The 18,102-nt window shown below is 41.5% G+C and overlaps 1 protein-coding gene across 3 annotated transcripts; it reads right to left on the bottom strand.

Annotated features, from left to right (window-relative positions):
• Nucleotides 1–1,550: 1,550 nt before the first annotated feature.
• BPNT1 (3'(2'), 5'-bisphosphate nucleotidase 1) lies at nt 1,551–17,414 on the bottom strand. Of its 3 annotated transcripts, XM_087829042.1 has the most exons (10): nt 17,279–17,414; nt 12,245–12,372; nt 10,947–11,051; nt 9,939–10,046; nt 8,801–8,849; nt 7,829–7,920; nt 6,084–6,128; nt 4,142–4,339; nt 3,069–3,174; nt 1,551–2,462 (listed from the first exon to the last, which is right to left on the bottom strand). In XM_087829042.1, the coding sequence occupies exons 2-10, from the start codon at nt 12,362–12,364 to the stop codon at nt 2,314–2,316; spliced, it is 972 nt and encodes a 323-aa protein (XP_087685168.1). In that variant the 5' UTR covers nt 12,365–12,372; nt 17,279–17,414; the 3' UTR covers nt 1,551–2,313. The 3 variants fall into 3 exon arrangements, with proteins under 3 accessions (XP_087685168.1, XP_016076705.1, XP_016076706.1); XM_016221219.2 differs by lacking the exon at nt 6,084–6,128 and having other exon boundaries at nt 17,279–17,411; XM_016221220.2 differs by lacking the exons at nt 6,084–6,128; nt 17,279–17,414 and adding an exon at nt 17,108–17,132.
• Nucleotides 17,415–18,102: the final 688 nt, after the last annotated feature.

Raw genomic sequence — 18,102 nt, 5'->3', positions numbered from 1 at the left:
AAGACGCGAAAGCGGGCCGCACTTATGACACTTCGCTTACGACACGTCGTAAAGCAGGTGGCAAGACCAAGTTCAAGAGAAGAGCGACCGGAAGTCGGCCGAGGGTGCCGAGGTCTGTCCGCGAGCGCTGCGTGTATGTAAACGCAGACGGGTCCTGGAAGCGCGCCGGTGATGCGGGATGCGGGGGGACTCTCCTCGTGCCTCCTCTTATTCTTTATATCAAGAGGGGAAAGTATTTTCAAGAGTTCTTTTCGTACGTGAAAATAATAAAGGACTCATTGGACTGGGTGACAAAGGTGAAGGGGTTGAGACGGGAAGACTGGTGGTCTCCAGATAGCCACGAGGATGTCAAGGACAGCGTAGGGAATAGAGTCAGTAATATTGTAACAATATGTACGGTGCCAGTTCGTGCTGGAAACATCAGGGAGAACACACTTTGTCAGGTCTAGGGCTGTTGAACCACTACGCCTGACACCAACACTAAATAATAGTAAATGTAATCTGTAATTGAAAAAACGCTTTAAAATAAAAAATGGGGAAAAAAATCTTTTAAAGAAAGGATGTATTGGTAAAAGGCGTTACTGCTAAAAGCCCCTGCCCTGGCGTTGTTTGCCTGGACTCCCCTTTTCCAAATACACTCCTGTTAGTCAATGTGCCTTTTATAATGTGATACTCAAGAGCTAAACACAATGTTCTGGGTACACTGCCATCAGGACAGAGTGCAAGCAGAAGCACGGAACACTTAATGTCGCCCATTACAATGCTATTAATGCACCACATGAGTTCAGTAAACTGCTGACTTGCGTAGATTGTAAAACAACACAAGTTGTTCTCTAGTTATCCAATGTTAAGACTTGCTTGTATTAATTTACCCTCGTCTTGACCCATACAAGATTTCATAGGGCTAATTTTCTCATTTAAATATCATTGCTAGATTTTAACTTTTGAGATCATTTATTTCCATCTCTCTCACTCAGTGCATCCTAGTTATTTTTGTTGAGTTTTGAGAGAATGGAATCAAAAAAATGGATGTCATCAATAAAAAATGACTTGTAAAAAGAGTGCAAACTGTGGTACACACATAGAAACCTGCTTTCAGGAAAGCAAGACATAGTGTTAAGAGTCCTGGTGTCACTATCTTGTTGGATGCTTTTATGCTCTGTAAGATTATACTAAACCATCTTATCTAGTGAGTCCTGAATTTTAGTAATTAGCAAATCCCTGGAGTAGTCTTCTTAAAATATACAGAGTCAAAATTGCTGTGATGGAGCCTGTGACTATTTTTGAAAAGCTTCCTAGGTGATTCTGAGATGCTGTTGGGTTTGGGAATGATTAATTTCAGCCACTTTGTTCATTCAACCACAGAAAACTTTATGTAAAAGCACTGGAAAGTCAGATGGGTACTAGCCTTATAGGGGTGATCACTTCGTAAATTGTTTAAATGTCTAATCACTATGTTGTACACCTGAAACTAATATAAAATGTATGTCAACTGTAATTTAAATGAAATAAAAACAAAAAATAAAATAAAGCATTGGACAGAGACCAGCTAGAATGAAATAATTTATTATAAAGAGGCAATTTTTCCATAAATCTGTTTCATCAACATACATAATAACATATATAATTTCTGTGTATTCATAACAGGAAAATTTTAAAAATTACTGTGAAAACAAGAATGAGATTCAGGTAACAACTTGTGCTTCTGTGCCCTAAAGAAGTCTGGTTTATACAATAGGAATGTTGATTAAACAACTGACTGAGACAGTCAGTTGAGACTAAACCTTTCTTTCATTTCTCCCAATAAGAGGGGGAAATGAAATGTGACAGACTTTACAGATTCTCCAATTCTCAACATTGGTCTGGTTGATTAATCACGGTTTTAAAAATCTATTTTCTACTCCTAAGTACCTAGAAATAAATCACTGATCAGTAAGAAGCTCTAATTATACCCAATTGTTCTTAAACAGTATTATTTTGAGAACCAAGCCCTTCTCCTAGCTGTCAATGAGATGTTCCTTTAAAGAACCAGTGCATTTTTTTTAGATTGTTTGTGGTTTATTGATAATATTGCAGAGCTGCAGAAAGATTCAAATGGCTCCATGGGGTGTTTTGAAATTCATACCAATGGTAGGCTGAGTGACCTACAGGTTGGACAGACTGCCCGAGTCAAGAGCTTCGGCATTTCCTTAGTGTCAGGATCAACTTCAAGGATCTCCTGATCCAGGGCTGAGACCTTGGGAACATGGTTACCTCTCCTCTCTCCTCTTCCTGCAGCTGTCCTTCTCTTGGCTAAGTCAGCGAGATGTTCCTTTAAGGAACGAGTGCATTTTTAACAGATTCGGGAACTCGACTTGTGTAGTAGTCATGATTCCTCAGGGAGGCCAGGACCCCAGCGGAGTTCATGTGCTTCACCTCCTTGTTATACTGAAGGCCGTTTCCATGGACATCGGTTAACTTGCCTACAGAAAAAAACACCAGTGCACCATTAATGTCTGATTCTGCCATTACAGTGCATCATTTTTAAGGCCTCTTGCTTCCCTATGCAATAATATCCAATTAGTTCTGGGTAAGGAAGATAAGGGTTAAGTGTTAATTACCTTGAAATCTAAGACTACAGAGCAATGTTAACTAACTGCAGGATAAAACATTATTTTTCCCTTTGGATTAAAATAATTACATTTAGCATTTTCAGTTTATATCTATCAGTATCAATTCACTTCTCCTGAGTTGCTTACTTTTCCAGGTGGTTATACTTCATCATCTCTAGTCCTATTTTCAAAAATGCTTTCTTTACTCTACTGTTTGACATTAACACTTGATTTGGTAAGAGTCTAAGTGAAGTATGTTCATAAAATGTAACTATTATAGTTTCACTTACCATTCTAATGAGAATGGATGGTGCTGAATTTAACTTCCTCATCATGTAATATGTTAATGAGATACTGGTAAAATAATGTGATAGGAATAAAAATAGGATAAAAAAAATCAAAACATCCTAGGAGCCTAGGTAAAGTGGTATCAGCATAATATAAAAACTGTCATCCCCTGAAATAAAATGGACTAACCTCCCACAGCATGTAAGATAACTTCTGGAGCACAAGTATCCCACTTCTTACACCCAGGACTTGCAAACACATAGGCAGAAGCTTTGCCTTCAATCAGCTGAATAATCTGGAAAGTTAAAGGCAATAATTATCTCTCAACCATGAAACAAATGAGGTAAAACTAAGAGAAAATGGCTTGTTTCTATCAAATATATTTCAACTCCTGTTAGACTCTGCTTAAGTGAAAGCCTTTAGCAGGTTTAAATGACAAGACTATTATGAAGAGACATACAGAATATGTGCACAATAATATCCGAGGGGGGGAAGTGGTCAGTAAGTTACGAGAAGGATATCTGAACAGTCCCCATAGTCCAAGTTAGGTAAAATAGGGTTTTTTTACGTTGTTTTTCTTTCTTACTGTAAAAGCAACATATATTTACTGTAAAAAATAAAGTTGTTTAATCTTGAAGCAACTGACCATTATTATACAAAGGATAGAGCAATATCAATGAGGACAACAATGTATTAAACTGCAGTAAATCCTAACAGATGTGTGATGCTGGCTAGTCAGTCTAGCAAGTAGTTAGTTACTTGTTTTGGGGGTCATATCCATTATTTGCACTGCCAAAATGAGAATTTCTAAACGGTCATCTTAGTAATTCTTGTAACACTCATATAAAACTGAGGCCACCTATAGAAACTGCAGGACTCAAAACAGTAACTTGCTTTATCAAGCTTTGATTCTTTACTTTCTGTTTTGATACATTCTGTATGTCATGATTTTTCTTTTGGTTAAACTGTAAAATAGTACTGTAAAGCTCAGATTTTAAATACACAGACTAAGAGCCCTGGCCGGGCGGCTCAGTAGGTTGCCACGTTGTCCCATACACCAAAAGATTTCCATTCGATCCCCAGTCAGGGTGAGTATGGGAGGCAACCTTCACATTTTTTTAAAAATTCGAATGTTGCTGAAATGTGCTTTGAATGGCAAATCACAATCTCTGATCTCTTCTCCCAAACTCTTATTTCACCTTTGTTAAAAGCTCAGTGTTTCGTTCAGTGACTCAACTGCCTTTCAGAGCAGGAACTCCTACCTTGTTACCTGCTCCACCCACTCGGAGCACGTCATCAGGGTTCATGGCAGTGACGCAGTCGGTAACCAGCTTGTTGCTGTGGGATCTGGTGGTGGTAATAATGTGTTTCCCAGCCGGCACTTCTTTCAGCTGAAAGCCAAAAGCGCCTAAGCCTAAAACTCCCCAGATTGTCCTTCCCAGCACAGCATCTGGTCCTGCCTGTGTAAACGGGGGAAACAACAGTACAGCTTATAATCACCAGGAGGAAATGTGAGCCATAAATGGAATATTTAGCTGTCTTAGCTGTCACAGCATCATGATTTTTAGAACATAAAAGCATGAGAATGTTATAAAGTACAAAACAATACCATTGACAAAGAAATTTTCCCTAGAGAATCAACAGATTATCCTTTTTTGTTCGGGTTAATAATTGGGTTTCAAAGGTATTCCCTGGAGTCCTCAGGAAATTGATGCTAATTATGGCTCCTCTTCAAATCAAATAATCTCCTTATTGTATCTGAAATAGCTCTTTGCCAAAGGTACTGAAGGGCCCAGGAAATGAAACACCAGGTACTGATCACTACTTCTCAATATCCAAGAAACAGTAAGGATCGAGTTAACATGATAGGTAATGGTGAAAATGCATTTTGCTGCTATGGAGACAGAATAACTGACTAGGCTGGTAGGGATGGCTAATGGAGATCGAGGTCAAGGACTTTACTCACAAGGGTGGTACTAAAATGATGACAATGCAATCTAAGAATCTGTATTCTCCTTTGCAGAGCTCTAAGAATTTTCAACCACATTGTTTATGGCTATTCACTTAGTATAGAAACACATAACCTGAATTTCATGGAAAGTAAAACATGCATAGAATGATTAGCACAAGGTCATCAAAATAGCATTATTTAACATAATAGACATACAGACACACATTTTACTGAATACTTAACACATACCAGGCACCATACTAAGTGCTTTACATGTATTATCTCATTTAATCTCCAGAACCACCCCATGGAGTAGGTATTATCACCTTAGTTTACAGGTGAGAAAAAAAGAGATTGGAATCATTAAGTAAGAAGATCATAACCAACTTGGGCTCATCTGTGTTCAAAGCCTCCTCATTAGACTATACTGCCTCAGTTTACTTGTCACATGCTTTCAAACACATCATCTTATTTGCCCTTCAGCAGCACTCTGGGCATTGTTATAATGAAATGGCTGGTGTTGCAGGCTGGATTCCTAGGGATTCCTAGGGAAGCGGACTCTGAGATGGGTAGGGTGTTTACTGAGGAGTGCCCTGGGATCAATACCTGTGGAAGGGAGGGAAGGCAGCATGAGTGGACAGAGGGAGAAACTGAGCTGTGATATAGACCCAACAACAGTTTTAGTAGCTGTTAGAAGCAATAATGGAATTTTAACTGTTAAAAGTCTTTCATCCAGCTCAGGAGAGCAATATAGAGTAATGGGTAAGAGCTTGGACTGGGGTTTGAATCCCAGACCTGCTGTCGACAAACTGGGCAACCCAGGGTAAGTTCCTTGCTTTGGTTTCCTTTTCTTTACAACAGGGAGAAGGGTTTCCTTAATGGGCGATGGGGAATATTAAATGAGATAATGCGTGTGAACCCCTTGAGTCTGGCAGGATACAGTAAACTCTCGATAAACGTTAGCTATTATGGCGATGATGATTTAAAATGGAATATTCAGCCTTGGCTACTATCCAACAGAGCCGAGCAACTTTCTGCTTATTGCAACATGTCTTAAGGCATAAGCAAGAGGGAAGGAAGGAAGGATGGAGAGAGGGAGCAAACAGAAGGGAATGCAGCGAAGGGACAGGTAACAAAGGAGAGCAGCAGAACAGGAGAAGGTGAGCCGGAACGTGGGCTCGACAAACACTAGCTGGTGACACGGGTTTCCAACCTCATCGCTAGTGGAGCCAAACCCTAGCTATTTTCCTCACCTTTGCTTCATTCCTGTGTCCCCTTAACTTCCGCTTTTCCTTGTTCTGTGGAAAATGAATACAATTTTTCTAATCTCAGAAGGGATGGAAACGGTTAACAACTTCTAAGCACTCAGATCCTTTTATGATGGAAAGGTGCTATGCGTTAGTTATCTACAAATAAAATGTCTCTCCCCTAAGTAACAGTATTAACTCATTTTAAAGTTTACATAATATGCACAAATTTATTTCTGTGTATTAATACTATATAAACATACTAAAAGAACCAGTGGGTGCTTAATATGAGAAACTTTACCAGTAATGCATTAACTAGTTTCGCTAAATAATCCCAAGAAGCACATGATTATAAATAAAGTTATTATCATACAAATGGCAGAATAAAACAACTTTATCTTAGAAGTAGAGATTAATCTTGCTCTTAACTCAAACTGCAAATTCAAAAGTAAGAGTCCCCACTCTGGTTATTTTGTTTCTCTAAAGTTCTATCCAGGTCAGACTGATGTAAATACCTTAAGTATTTATCTCAATACTTTCCTTTCACATTTAATGTGACTTAATGATATATTCTTGCTTTGGAATTACATTAATCTCTTGCTCCTAAGGAAGACAATTTCTTGGGAGTACAGTAGAAAGTCCAACTATATTAGAGAGAGAAATAAGAGAAAAGGGTGCAGGAGCATATTTAGTTCTGTTATTAGTGCTGGCTATAATTTAGGCACTACATAGTATTACCTGGAAAACAACATGGCTAGCATCTTTCCTGGTTGGAATGGTTCATTTCCTCAATGTGCTTGAAGAACCACCTGTAAATCAGGTGTCTCAATGACCAGACTGCTCAAGAACCACATCAGTAATTCCCCAACTTTTGCATTTGAGTCATAAGGCATACACTGTGTGCATTACATATACATTCCTGGTATCAGTGGCCCCAGAAGTTGTGATTCAATAGGTCTGGAGTGTGATGTGGGAATCTGTATTTTGAAAAGATGAATGTATGTGCTGGAAACGAAGCTGAAAACCACTGGATTAGAGAATATCAGGAATCGTATAACATTATCATTATTTATCTAATAAAATATTATTGTGTGTCCCTGCCCCCACCTCCCTGCTGGAGGCGACATCTACTTGCTGGCCGCCTCAGCCAAGCTCTCCCGTGTCTACATGAGAAAGCGGGAAAGCCAGCTGTACAGTGAGGTCTCCACCCTCACTGGTTACTGGCCAGAGACCTCCATTCCTTGACGCCTGGACCCCTCTGCAGCCTGCTTGAGTAGCCCCATTTCCTGGCACGTGGCTTCCCATAGAAGAGGTGATTCAAGAGGGGAAAAAAAGTGAGCAGGTGCTGCTGAGGTTCAGAGACGCTGGGCCACGGCTTATCTGTTGCAACACCGGGAACCAGGAGACTGAATCTAAAGATAACATGAAGGAAAACCCAGGAGACTCCAAGAAGTCTATACTATTAGGAGATGACTCCTCAAGTACATGGTGATATGGAAGAATTGGTGCAGGAATCCTGCAAAAACTGCCCCCCACACCAGATCACTAACCCCCTTTACCAGGTGTTAGAACTGCGTAGGCCCTCTCCCTTTGCATGTAAAGCTCCTTTTCAAACTCCTTAAAAACCATCATCTTTTCTGCCTTGGGGAAGCAGGGCTGGGATTTCTCCCCATCTCATCTGGCTGCCTCTTGAAATAAACTCTTTCCTTCTTGCATAAAAAAATAATAAACTGTGTAAATTATAGTAATACCTGGTAGTTGTAATATGGCTGGTTAATAACTCCTGCTATGGCTTTCCCTTCATAAGCAATTCCAATAAGAACTGTCACATTGTCAAGAAGACCTACAAAGAAGAAATTAGTATCAATTACTATATAACTTTTTCATGTTATGACTCATCATCAACATACGAATTGCGACAAGTTATTTTTGCACTAAGGGTAAGGAATCTGCAATGACTCATCCACGATCGATCCAACTTCTGGCAAAATTCACCAATTATAAGAGAGAGCTAACCAGAGAGAGAAGTGGAGTCTATGGCCACTCACCTGAATTGATACACATGGTCTCATTAGTATACTTTGAAAACTAATTAAATAAACTGCCGTAACCCCACGGCCAGTATCATTAGATCCCTCTGTGCCCCTTGTATCACCATCCAACTCACTCTTGCCTGCTGGATCACTCTCTATTCCAGGATTACTCTCTAGATTTGCATTCTAAGGCTCTAAAGGAAGGTTTCTCAACGTGGGGCCCAGGGACCATCAAACAGCATTAGAGAATTTTTCTTTTTTTAAGCCATGAAGCTGAGAACCAACATAAGAAACCCTATGTAGATGTTTATTTCAGAAATAAAACCCAAAGCTTATGCTGTGCTCCTAAAACCTAAAACTCTGGCTCCTACCAGAGCAAGGGCAGTATAGCTGTGCCTCTCATTGGGGTTCTACCCCACAAAGCTGAGGGTTCAGTCTGGTAACACTGGCTTACTGTTAGTTATTCTCATGTAAGGGACGTTAGAAGTGTGGGGCTGGTAGATTCCTTGTGGGAGGTACTGGAAGATGAGTTTTCTCTCTATCTTGACAATCACTGATATATAACAACAGTTAGCTGGGACGGGCACACATACAGCTTTAGGACACAGACATAAAACATAATACCAGCTTTTCACACAACATATGAAATGCTGAATGTTTATACTCATCATATGAGAAAGATATATCAACCTTCAGTGTACTCCTTGGTACCATCCAGAGGATCGACCCAGACCACAAGCTAAAAGATAAAAGGAAATATCCAAATTAAGCCAACAAAATATTTTTTAAAATAGATTTAATTAGACTAACCAAAACTATTCTTTTTCCCCCCTCATTTTTGAAATTATATTATGGATGGCTTACACCGATGTCATCAATTTTGTGACAGTAAAAGGAAACTCATTGTTTTTAATCATGGAAAAAGTCCACTTAAATTGGAGAAAAGTCTGACATAAAAATTTTTTAAATGAAGTGCTTCACTGGTGAACACTAAACACAGTCCCATAAACATAGAGCTCCATGTAGTGATCTGAAGAAGCTTTAAAGTAGCACCAAAATGGTGTGTTGATTTAAGAAATGACAGTCTGGTTGACTTAAGGTCACCGTTTGTATGTGGCAAATAAAAATAAACAGTTTATACAGCTGACAGTAGACAGAAAAAGAAGCCCCTCAACTTAGGTCTTTTAACATGATTCAGGCCACGCAGCCACTAGCCACTACAACGATAACAGGATGTGAATTTGTCAGGGAGGCTACTTCTGATGAAAGACACCACCACGTCTCAGTCTCTTTGTATCCTTCATACCCCAGAGCAAAGCGCCTTATTCACAGTAAGCATACGATAAATGTGGGTTACACAACTAAAAGTAGAAAATTAAAGAAGTATAGTTATCTGAAGTCACAGATTTAATTTAAGCAACTATATAAAGTATTAAGCAAGGTGATTTTTATGACCTTTCAAAAATATATGGTAGTGATTGGTTTCATCTCGTTTCAGGTCCAATTGCCAATGAAATGTTTTACTACTGAATCTACTAAATAAAAAGTTAGATTTTCTCCCTAAATGGATTTGTAATAATAGCTTTAGCATGGAGAAGAATCCAATGGCATATGAAACTAAACTCTCCATTACAAGTCAGACATTCCATATGGTGGCCTGAGACTCTACATTGGCTCTGAAAGTTTTCAAGTTCCTGGTTGCCTCTATTCTATAACTACCAGCTTTTCATCATTATAGGCAAATTTTATTTCCTTACTATGGCAAAAAAAAACCCACAACCAAACAACCAAAGATCAACAGAGAGTTAAGCAATGATGCAGATCATACATCTTCCTCTTTAATCGTGCTGTACTCTGAAGGGCACGGTTTCCTGAGTATTTCCTCCCACTGACCATCTTCGATCAGCTCTTGATCCACTTCTTCGCAAGGCAGATCCTACATTAGAGAACACTGGTTACTGAAGCTGCTGAGTGTCTACCGAGTACCTTCGTGTCAGTAACGGGAGAAATCCGCAGCATCGGTTTTCACTATTCCTGCCATTTATGTTTGCAGCTTTAAAGCAAACTCAACAAACTTGTTTACAGGACCAGACAGGGCTCATCAAAGCCGATTACAGAGAGTCCCAACTTTGTTATCCTGAATAGTTAGAAAGAAAAGAATTTTTAAGTGTTAGAAGCTTTTCAGAATTAAGTGGTCCTGCCATCTCTCTCGATTACATGAGATGCCAATTCCTTCACTTTCACAGTGGTAGTCTTTGGACAAACATGTAAATAAGCCTAGCTTAAAAACAAATAAACAGAGACAAAATCCGTTTCATTCTAAAGTTCTAGAACTCTGCCTATTTTATAGTTTATGTGCTGAATATTGTAACGGTAACCATGTCTTCAATGGTCAAGTATGGAGACATCTGATCTAGAAACGGACCCAAATATTTCACAATCAGACATTCCCTTCAAGTCCAAGGAACATAACTATTTTTGCGTTAAACTACTAGATATAATACTTGAAATCATAATAGTGATATATAAATCATTAAAGCGGCAATTATACAGCCATATGGTAAACAGGCATTTAAATAAATACAATAGCTTGGCCGGTGTGGCTCAGTGGTTAAGCATCGACCTGTGAACCAGGAGGTCACAGTTTGATTCCCCGTCAGGGCACATGCCAGGGTTTCAGGCTCTATCCCCAGTAGGGAGCATGCAAGAGGCAGCTGATCAATGGCTCTCTCTCATCATTAATGTTTCTATCTCTCTCTCCCTCTCCGTTCCTCTCTCTGAAATCAATAAAAACATATTTTAAATAAATAAATATTGCATCCCTGACAAGTCTTACCTCTTCCCCTATAATCGTTAGCTTGGGGAATTTCCGCGCCAGTGAGGAGCATATGCTCATCTGTACCAGCCGGTCGGCTTTGGTCTGCAGGTCGGTTGGAGAGGTCTGCAACAAAGAACCCAAATTTTAGCACAGCTCGCAGGAAATGTCGTCTTCTGGTTCCTAAGGCATGAGTGTGTATATCATTTGAATGACACTATCTGTTTTTAGACTCAGGGAACTTAACACCAAATGAGTCAACTCATTTCTTGGCTTGGTTTTCCTCATGGGATTTATCGTGGTAAAAGTTTGGAAAGGAGCTTTTAAATTATGAGAACATTTTCTCCCCGGTTCAGAAATTCCTTTCATAAGATCTCTAGATCAACCTTTTGCTTAAACAGGTTAAGAGACAGAAAATTCATAACTTATTCAAGGCAGGCAATCAAAGCTAAAAAACTGTATCTTGAGTTACTTGAAAGGTATTCCTTATATGGATTCTCCCATGACTGTCACTCACTAATCCTAATCCTAGTAATTGAAGGGGCCCTCAGACAATTCCCTGGGGTATAGAAAAAAAAATTCCTACTTCTGAAATGAAAAATGAACAACCATAATATTTAATACATAGCCCACCTATGGCACTCAATCCACATATCAGACAGTCATGCTAGTGAGAGACATGAAAAATCTTAGAATTGACAGCCATAACCTCCTTTGTTAGTTTCCTTTCAGAGAATTATGACATGTTGTAACTCAATACGCCTGATTAGGTGAATTTACAGATTATATGAACTTAAACAGTGGGATTTTTAAAATGCTTTGTAATGAGATCGGGAATGATCATGAAAATCAACTCTTCTGTGCCACACTGAGGTTTGGTGCTTATCTCAATGCAGAGTCCTATTCTGCTCAAGTGTAGTGCCACCCAGGCAGAGATCTTTGTTTTATGCCCTAAAGAATTACATCTGGCGCACAGTAGGTGCTCTTTGAATATCTGTTGAATGAAACCTCTGAAGAGAATTGTTGAATTTGAAGATGACATATATCAATCACGTTTAGAGATGACCACTTCAGAGGAAAACAGACATATTGACAGCCATTTAACTATATGAGGGAAACTATCCCAACTCCTTTCTTCTCTAGGATAAACATTTCCTGCTCTTTCTGCCAACACAGTGCCAGACCTCACCATTCTGCAATCCCCATAAGGGAGCCATTGGTTATTTCAGCTATTAAAGTCCGTCCAGACGATTACATCCTTGAGCTATACAAGGAACAAAACTGAAGTTGGTATGAAATAAGAGGAGATTTTTCAGTACCTTCTCCACGATACCCAGGTCTCCTTCAGCGATAACACGTCTGACTATTGTTCCTGCCTTTTGAGCAATAGAATATGCTGAGGCTACCAACCGCATCAACACGGTGTGACCAGAAGCCATGGTAAGCCCTAAAGAGAAATGGAGAGAAATGATATGTTATTTTCAAAGCCAACTACTGGTTTTATTTACTCAAGTTCAATTCAAAATGTATTTATTGTGTGCTTACTTGGGACTGCTCCAATTAACTGTATAGATTCTTAAAAAGAGACTTGGAAAAAAACTCCATTTCAGTATTTGCTCTCAATAAATTCTATAGTTTTATTTCTCTGCAGATGGTGCGAGGCCTATGAGCACGTGAAAAAGTTTTACGTATGAGGTGTGTAATGTGCAAAGACTGTGGAAGGTGCTTCAGGGCCTGAAAATATATAATATGTGCTTGAAGAGCTAATATTTGGGTAAGTTGGGAATAAAATACTGAAACTTAAAGTCTAGCCCAGCCAGCATGGAGCATCAACCAATGAACCAACCAGCAGGTCACGGTTCAATTCTTGGTGAGGGCACAAGCCCGGGGTTGCAGGCTGGATCCCCCGTAGGGGGCGTGCAGGAGGCAGCCGATCAATGACTCTCTCATCATTGATGTTTCTGTCTCCCTCTCCCTTCCTCTCTCTGAAATCAATAAAAACATATTAAAAAAAAAAAAAGAAATTTAAAATCTGTAACATAAAACTGGTAAGTGCCAAGAGAGGTATGAATAGCATAAGGGATATGGGCATATGTGTGGAGCAGTTAAAAAGGGGAGGGATTGCACGTGATTACAATTAGTTTCTGAAAAATCAGTGACCATTCCTTTAGAGATTAAATGAAATTTCACCTGCTGATTATTTACCACCATCCTCATCAGTAGCCACATCAAGAGAACAAGCAGCATAACTAACGGGAGTGAAGACCAATCATGCAGAAAAGTAATGGGTGTCAGAGTAGCTTCTGGCCCCAGCAGAAAAATATGGGGGAAACAGCCTTTAGGATCAAATAGGTCCATCTTTGAGAATACAAAGTCACATCCTGCGATCTTAGTGGCTACTCTGAGGCTGGGACGCACCACCCAGATTCCCTGCGGGACTGAAGGACTTATTTCCTCAGCTGCTGAGTGTTGCCAATGGGTGGCCTTGAGCTGCCACCTTTCTTTGGGAATTTACCTGCCAAGAAGAGCCACTTCACCTGAAACTGGTCAACAAGGGGATGCAAGGGCCTCTCTCCACTCCAACTGGACTGCTGTCCCAACTCTGACAGGCCATCCTAGCTTCCGAATGCCCAGTGGGGTCCGCTGAGGCCTTAGGGGACATGGCATCATGGCAAACGTCTCCCCCTCTCCCTGTGCATTCTTGCCTCCTTCCCTTCCCTCCCACAAGTGATCCCAAGAACACACCCCCCCCATAAACCTCCTGTACTTTATGTCTGTCTCAGAGTACTTATGGGGAACCAACCTATGACAAAAAGTCTCCCCGACTCTAATCAAATCAAGTCAACATTATTTCCATGCAAGAAAGGAACACGATGTAGACACGACAGACCTCAATTCAGCAATAGTCACCATCCTACCACCAATTTCTGACTGCGTATTTGCTTAGATGTGCCTTTTAGCCTCTTTACATCTTTTTTCTACCATCCACAGGGATTCTGAACATCATGGAGACAAGCAACAAGGAAGCCATTTGAAACAGTTCAGAAGGAAGACACAATTGAAACTGAAATGCAAACTAAAAAGTAACTGGGTGCCAATGTATTCGAGTTCTGTTTACCTTATTACATCCTAACCAGGCTACCCTCACTTTCCTGGCATACGAGGTGTTGCCCCTGGAAAAACGGGCTATGGTAACTACTATTTCAGGAACACCTCCATGGGTAACAGGGCAAATAATTTAGCAAACACCCAGCTGGCCTTACTCTCTGCTCCCTTATATCCATGACCAGCCAGACACCTGATTTATTCTGTACTAGAAAAGGCAGTGTTCAGGCAACTAATCACTGCTACCCAGATGTCTTAACCCCTGAGGCTATTTTACTCTGTTGATACCCACATTCAGTCCCCATCTCCTAGACGATGGCATTTGTGGGAGGCAGACCAGTTTCCCTCGCCCTGCGGTGGCGTTCTAACTCTTCACAGGTATCATCTACCTTTGAACCAGCTGAGAAATCACTCCAGACTTGCCAAGCTCTGTATATAACTAAACCACTTCCCTTTCGGTTTGCCAAGCCCACAGTATTTTCTTCCAAGGGAAAACTTGTAGGCTTTCTTCATAATTGAAAGCTAACAGCAGTTTTATGTGAATGTAGAAAATCAGGTTTGGTGCAAAGTACAGAAGATTTACAAAGAGATCCTGTAAATCACGTTTAGCTGACAAATAGGAAAATGTTTCTGCCATTTTCTCTTAAGTATTTCTTTGGTCCAAACTGCTTTAGTAATAAAATATTACCATCCCCCTAGCCCTAATATTCTTCTTACATATCTTGTAAACAAACAAACACAATTTTGGCTCTTTGTATAAAGAAAATGTAGCTAATTATATTATCAAAATGCAAAATCTGTAAGAGAGTTTCCTGTTAGCCTTTTTAATTGTGACCCTTCCCAGACTCCAAATGAGAATTACCTGTTCCCAGTACAGGTGGATACAGAACAACGCCAAAAAGCTGCCAGTAAGTGAACTTCCTTACAGCAGTTCAGATTAAACTCCCCCTACTTCCTTCTCTACCATCTACACCCCCTCTGGGTCCTAAAACACTACCCTTTGCTTACCAGGCTCAAAGGTAAATGACACCTGGGCACAATTAGAACAACGCCATGCAGTGAGGGAAACTGACCTACCTTCTGGAAGCTTACTCAAAACCAGCTTGGTGGTTAAAGACACAGGCATTGGAGCCAACTGCCTGTGTCGAAATCACGGCTCTGGCACATATTAGCTGGGTGACCCTAGGAAAGCCACTTAAACTCTCTATGCCTCAATCTGTAAAATGGAGCTAACAGTAGCACCTAAAGCACAGCGTTGTTGCAATCGTTACATGAGAAGCACACATAAAGCACTTACAGCAGGCCCCTGGCACAAGGTAAGCACTGGATTACACCAGCTAAAAAAACTCCTGGAGCTTTGGCAACATTATTTTGATCCTGAGGATGTACTGCGATAACCAATATGACCCTGAGTCGCAGTACAGCTTCTTTTAAACCATATTCTGGGCTTGAGGCTTAGAGTACGTATGAAAAAAGGTTGAATGACACTGAAAGTAATCAAACTAACATCCCATCTTTCAAGAAATCTTTACAGCCGCCAACATGGCTAGCTCAGAATAATAAAAATATCAGGAATCAAATGATCCCTTTTGTTTTTTTCCATAGCCTGGGAGAGTTTGAATTCTGTATAAAGGTGGCGAGCATATGAGGACTAATGAGTTCACGATCAAAATACTGAGATTATTTATCTTGGGAGCCTGGCTAAATGATGCCAAAGTTCAAGGTCACTTGGAAATATAAAAATGCGAGCATAACAGAGCAAATTCTGAAAAAAAGAACAATGAACAGAGATACTCTCCTTACCAGTCACCAAAATAGGACATAAAATTATGGTACTTAAAACAGTTTAGCCCTGGGCAGAATGAGAGAGACAGATCAACGGAATCAAATAAATTCCAGAGCTAGATCCAAACAGAATAAAGCTGCCATTTCAAATCACGGGGGACAGTTAATTATGCATAAAAGGCGGCCCGGCCATCGGTAATGTTTTCCTTAAATGTCGGATCCTTTTTGCATTCGTTATATAAATACAAACTCTAGATCAGCGCATGGTTTCAAAAGCAAAGAATGAAACTATCAAAGCACAGGAAAAGGACTTGGGTGGAAACGCTTTAGAAATCTGGTAAAGGACTTTAAACATGACAAAAACCAAGAACCCATTACAAAATATATATATATATATATATATATATATATATACACACACATATATATGTGTGTGTGTATATATATGTATATATACACATATATATATATATATATATATACTGATAAACTTGACTGCATAAAAATGAAAACATCTGGCTAGTCAAAATCCCATAAACAATGCGAGAAGACGACTGACCAAAAATGAGTGGGGGAAAAAAAAAAAATGTGTATCACATACTGGATACACGAGCTCATTTTTCGTTCCATTAAAGGGCTTTTATATACCGCTAGGTAAGAGATGAACCACCCCAATAAAAAAATGAGCAAAGGACACGAACAGGGCAGTTCCTAGGAGGGGAAAAAAAAAAAAAGGCCTGACTGGTAAATACATGAAGCGCTCAAGTTCACTAACGACGAAAAGAAATGCGAATTAAAAAAAAAAAAAGTGAAAAAGGCCTGTTCCATGGGTGAGGCCGGCGAGGAGGGGACAGTCGGCCCGGATGCGGCGGCGAAGGGAGTTATAAAAATCGCATTAAAAAGAAGCGGAGGGGTTATAAAAATCGCATTAAAAAGAAGCGGAGGGGTTATAAAAATCGCATTAAAAAGAAGCGGAGGAGTTTATAAAAATCGCATTAAAAAAAAGCGCAGGGGGTTATGAAAATCGCATTACAAGTAACACGCGCGCGTGCTCTGAACCAGCACCTGACGTCTATATTCTCAGGGACACGTAAATACACCGAGCGAGTCGACACAATGTGTCGGAAAAGACGGCGGGAAGGTCTGTGATTTCACAGAGATTTCATCTGAAATGTGAGATCTGGGGGGCGCTCCACCCCGCCGCCCAGGCTGCTCCCACAGGATGGAGCCATCAAGGCCCCGGAGCGCGCAAATAAAAATCTCCCTTCCGCAAGGAAAACGCTGCCACTCACGGATCTGGGTCCGAAACAGGACTGTCTGCAGTCGGGACCAGACAGACGGACGCCCCTCTTTCCTGAACGAAAACGCCCCGAATCTCCGCGCCAAGGGGGTGGAGTCACGGGGCCCAATTAACGACCCTGACCTGCCCTTGCCCTGACCCGCGGCGGAGAAGCTTCACTTACGGCGGCGGCGACAGGCCTGGCGCGAAGGCGAAAGACACTTCGGGGGTCACCCCAAGGAAGCGTCCTTAAGCAACAGGTCCCCGGTGGCGTCCAGCGCCGCCGCCGCCCGGTCAGCGGGTCACCTGACCGCGGGACAAGCCTACCTCAGCTCCCGCGCGGGCCGCACATCCCGCGCAGGCGCAGAGCAGCTGCGTCGCTGCGTCGCCTACGTCCCCGTCCGACTCCCCGATCCGCCGAAACTCCACTTCTCCGGGTTTTCTTCGAGCTCTCGGCGGGCGCAGGTGGCCCGCGGGCGCAGTGACAGGCGCGCCTGCCTCCTAAAGCGTCCCGCTCTTTCCCCGAGTCGCGCAGCCCCCCTGGTCCCCGCCGCACGCACTTAACGGCTATTGTTCACCGGGTTAGTGAGGGCGCCCCGCGGCGGCGGCGGGCGCCCGCGTGACCTCCGAGGGGTCGCGTCCCCCAGGCAGAATCGCGCTTGCATGTGCCTGCGGACAAGTCCTGGGCGATGGCCTCTGCTCCTGGCCGGGCTGACCCTATGAGTGATTGTTCTCGTTTCGTTTCGCTTTGCTGGATGCACTGCCGAAAGTAAAAACGAAAATTGTCTTTTTTTTTTTCCTTCCTCCCCGCTCACGCTGGCATTACCCTTCTATTTAAGGAGCTCACTTTGTGCAGCTTGTGTAGTGGGTGCATGGCGGGGGGGCAGATACGCCCGAGAAAGCAGATCGCCCCCCGCCCGCCCCAGTATTGCAAGCGGGGGGCTGCGAGGGGAGCAAAACCGATGCTGAAAAGTGAGGCTGCAATAGGAACCCGAGCCCCCAGCTGCG

This window comes from Miniopterus natalensis, chromosome 21 (assembly GCF_054644295.1).
Source record: "Miniopterus natalensis isolate mMinNat1 chromosome 21, mMinNat1.hap1, whole genome shotgun sequence".
NCBI classification, from domain to species: domain Eukaryota; kingdom Metazoa; phylum Chordata; class Mammalia; order Chiroptera; family Miniopteridae; genus Miniopterus; species Miniopterus natalensis.
This window is presented reverse-complemented; position numbering and strand designations above follow the sequence as displayed.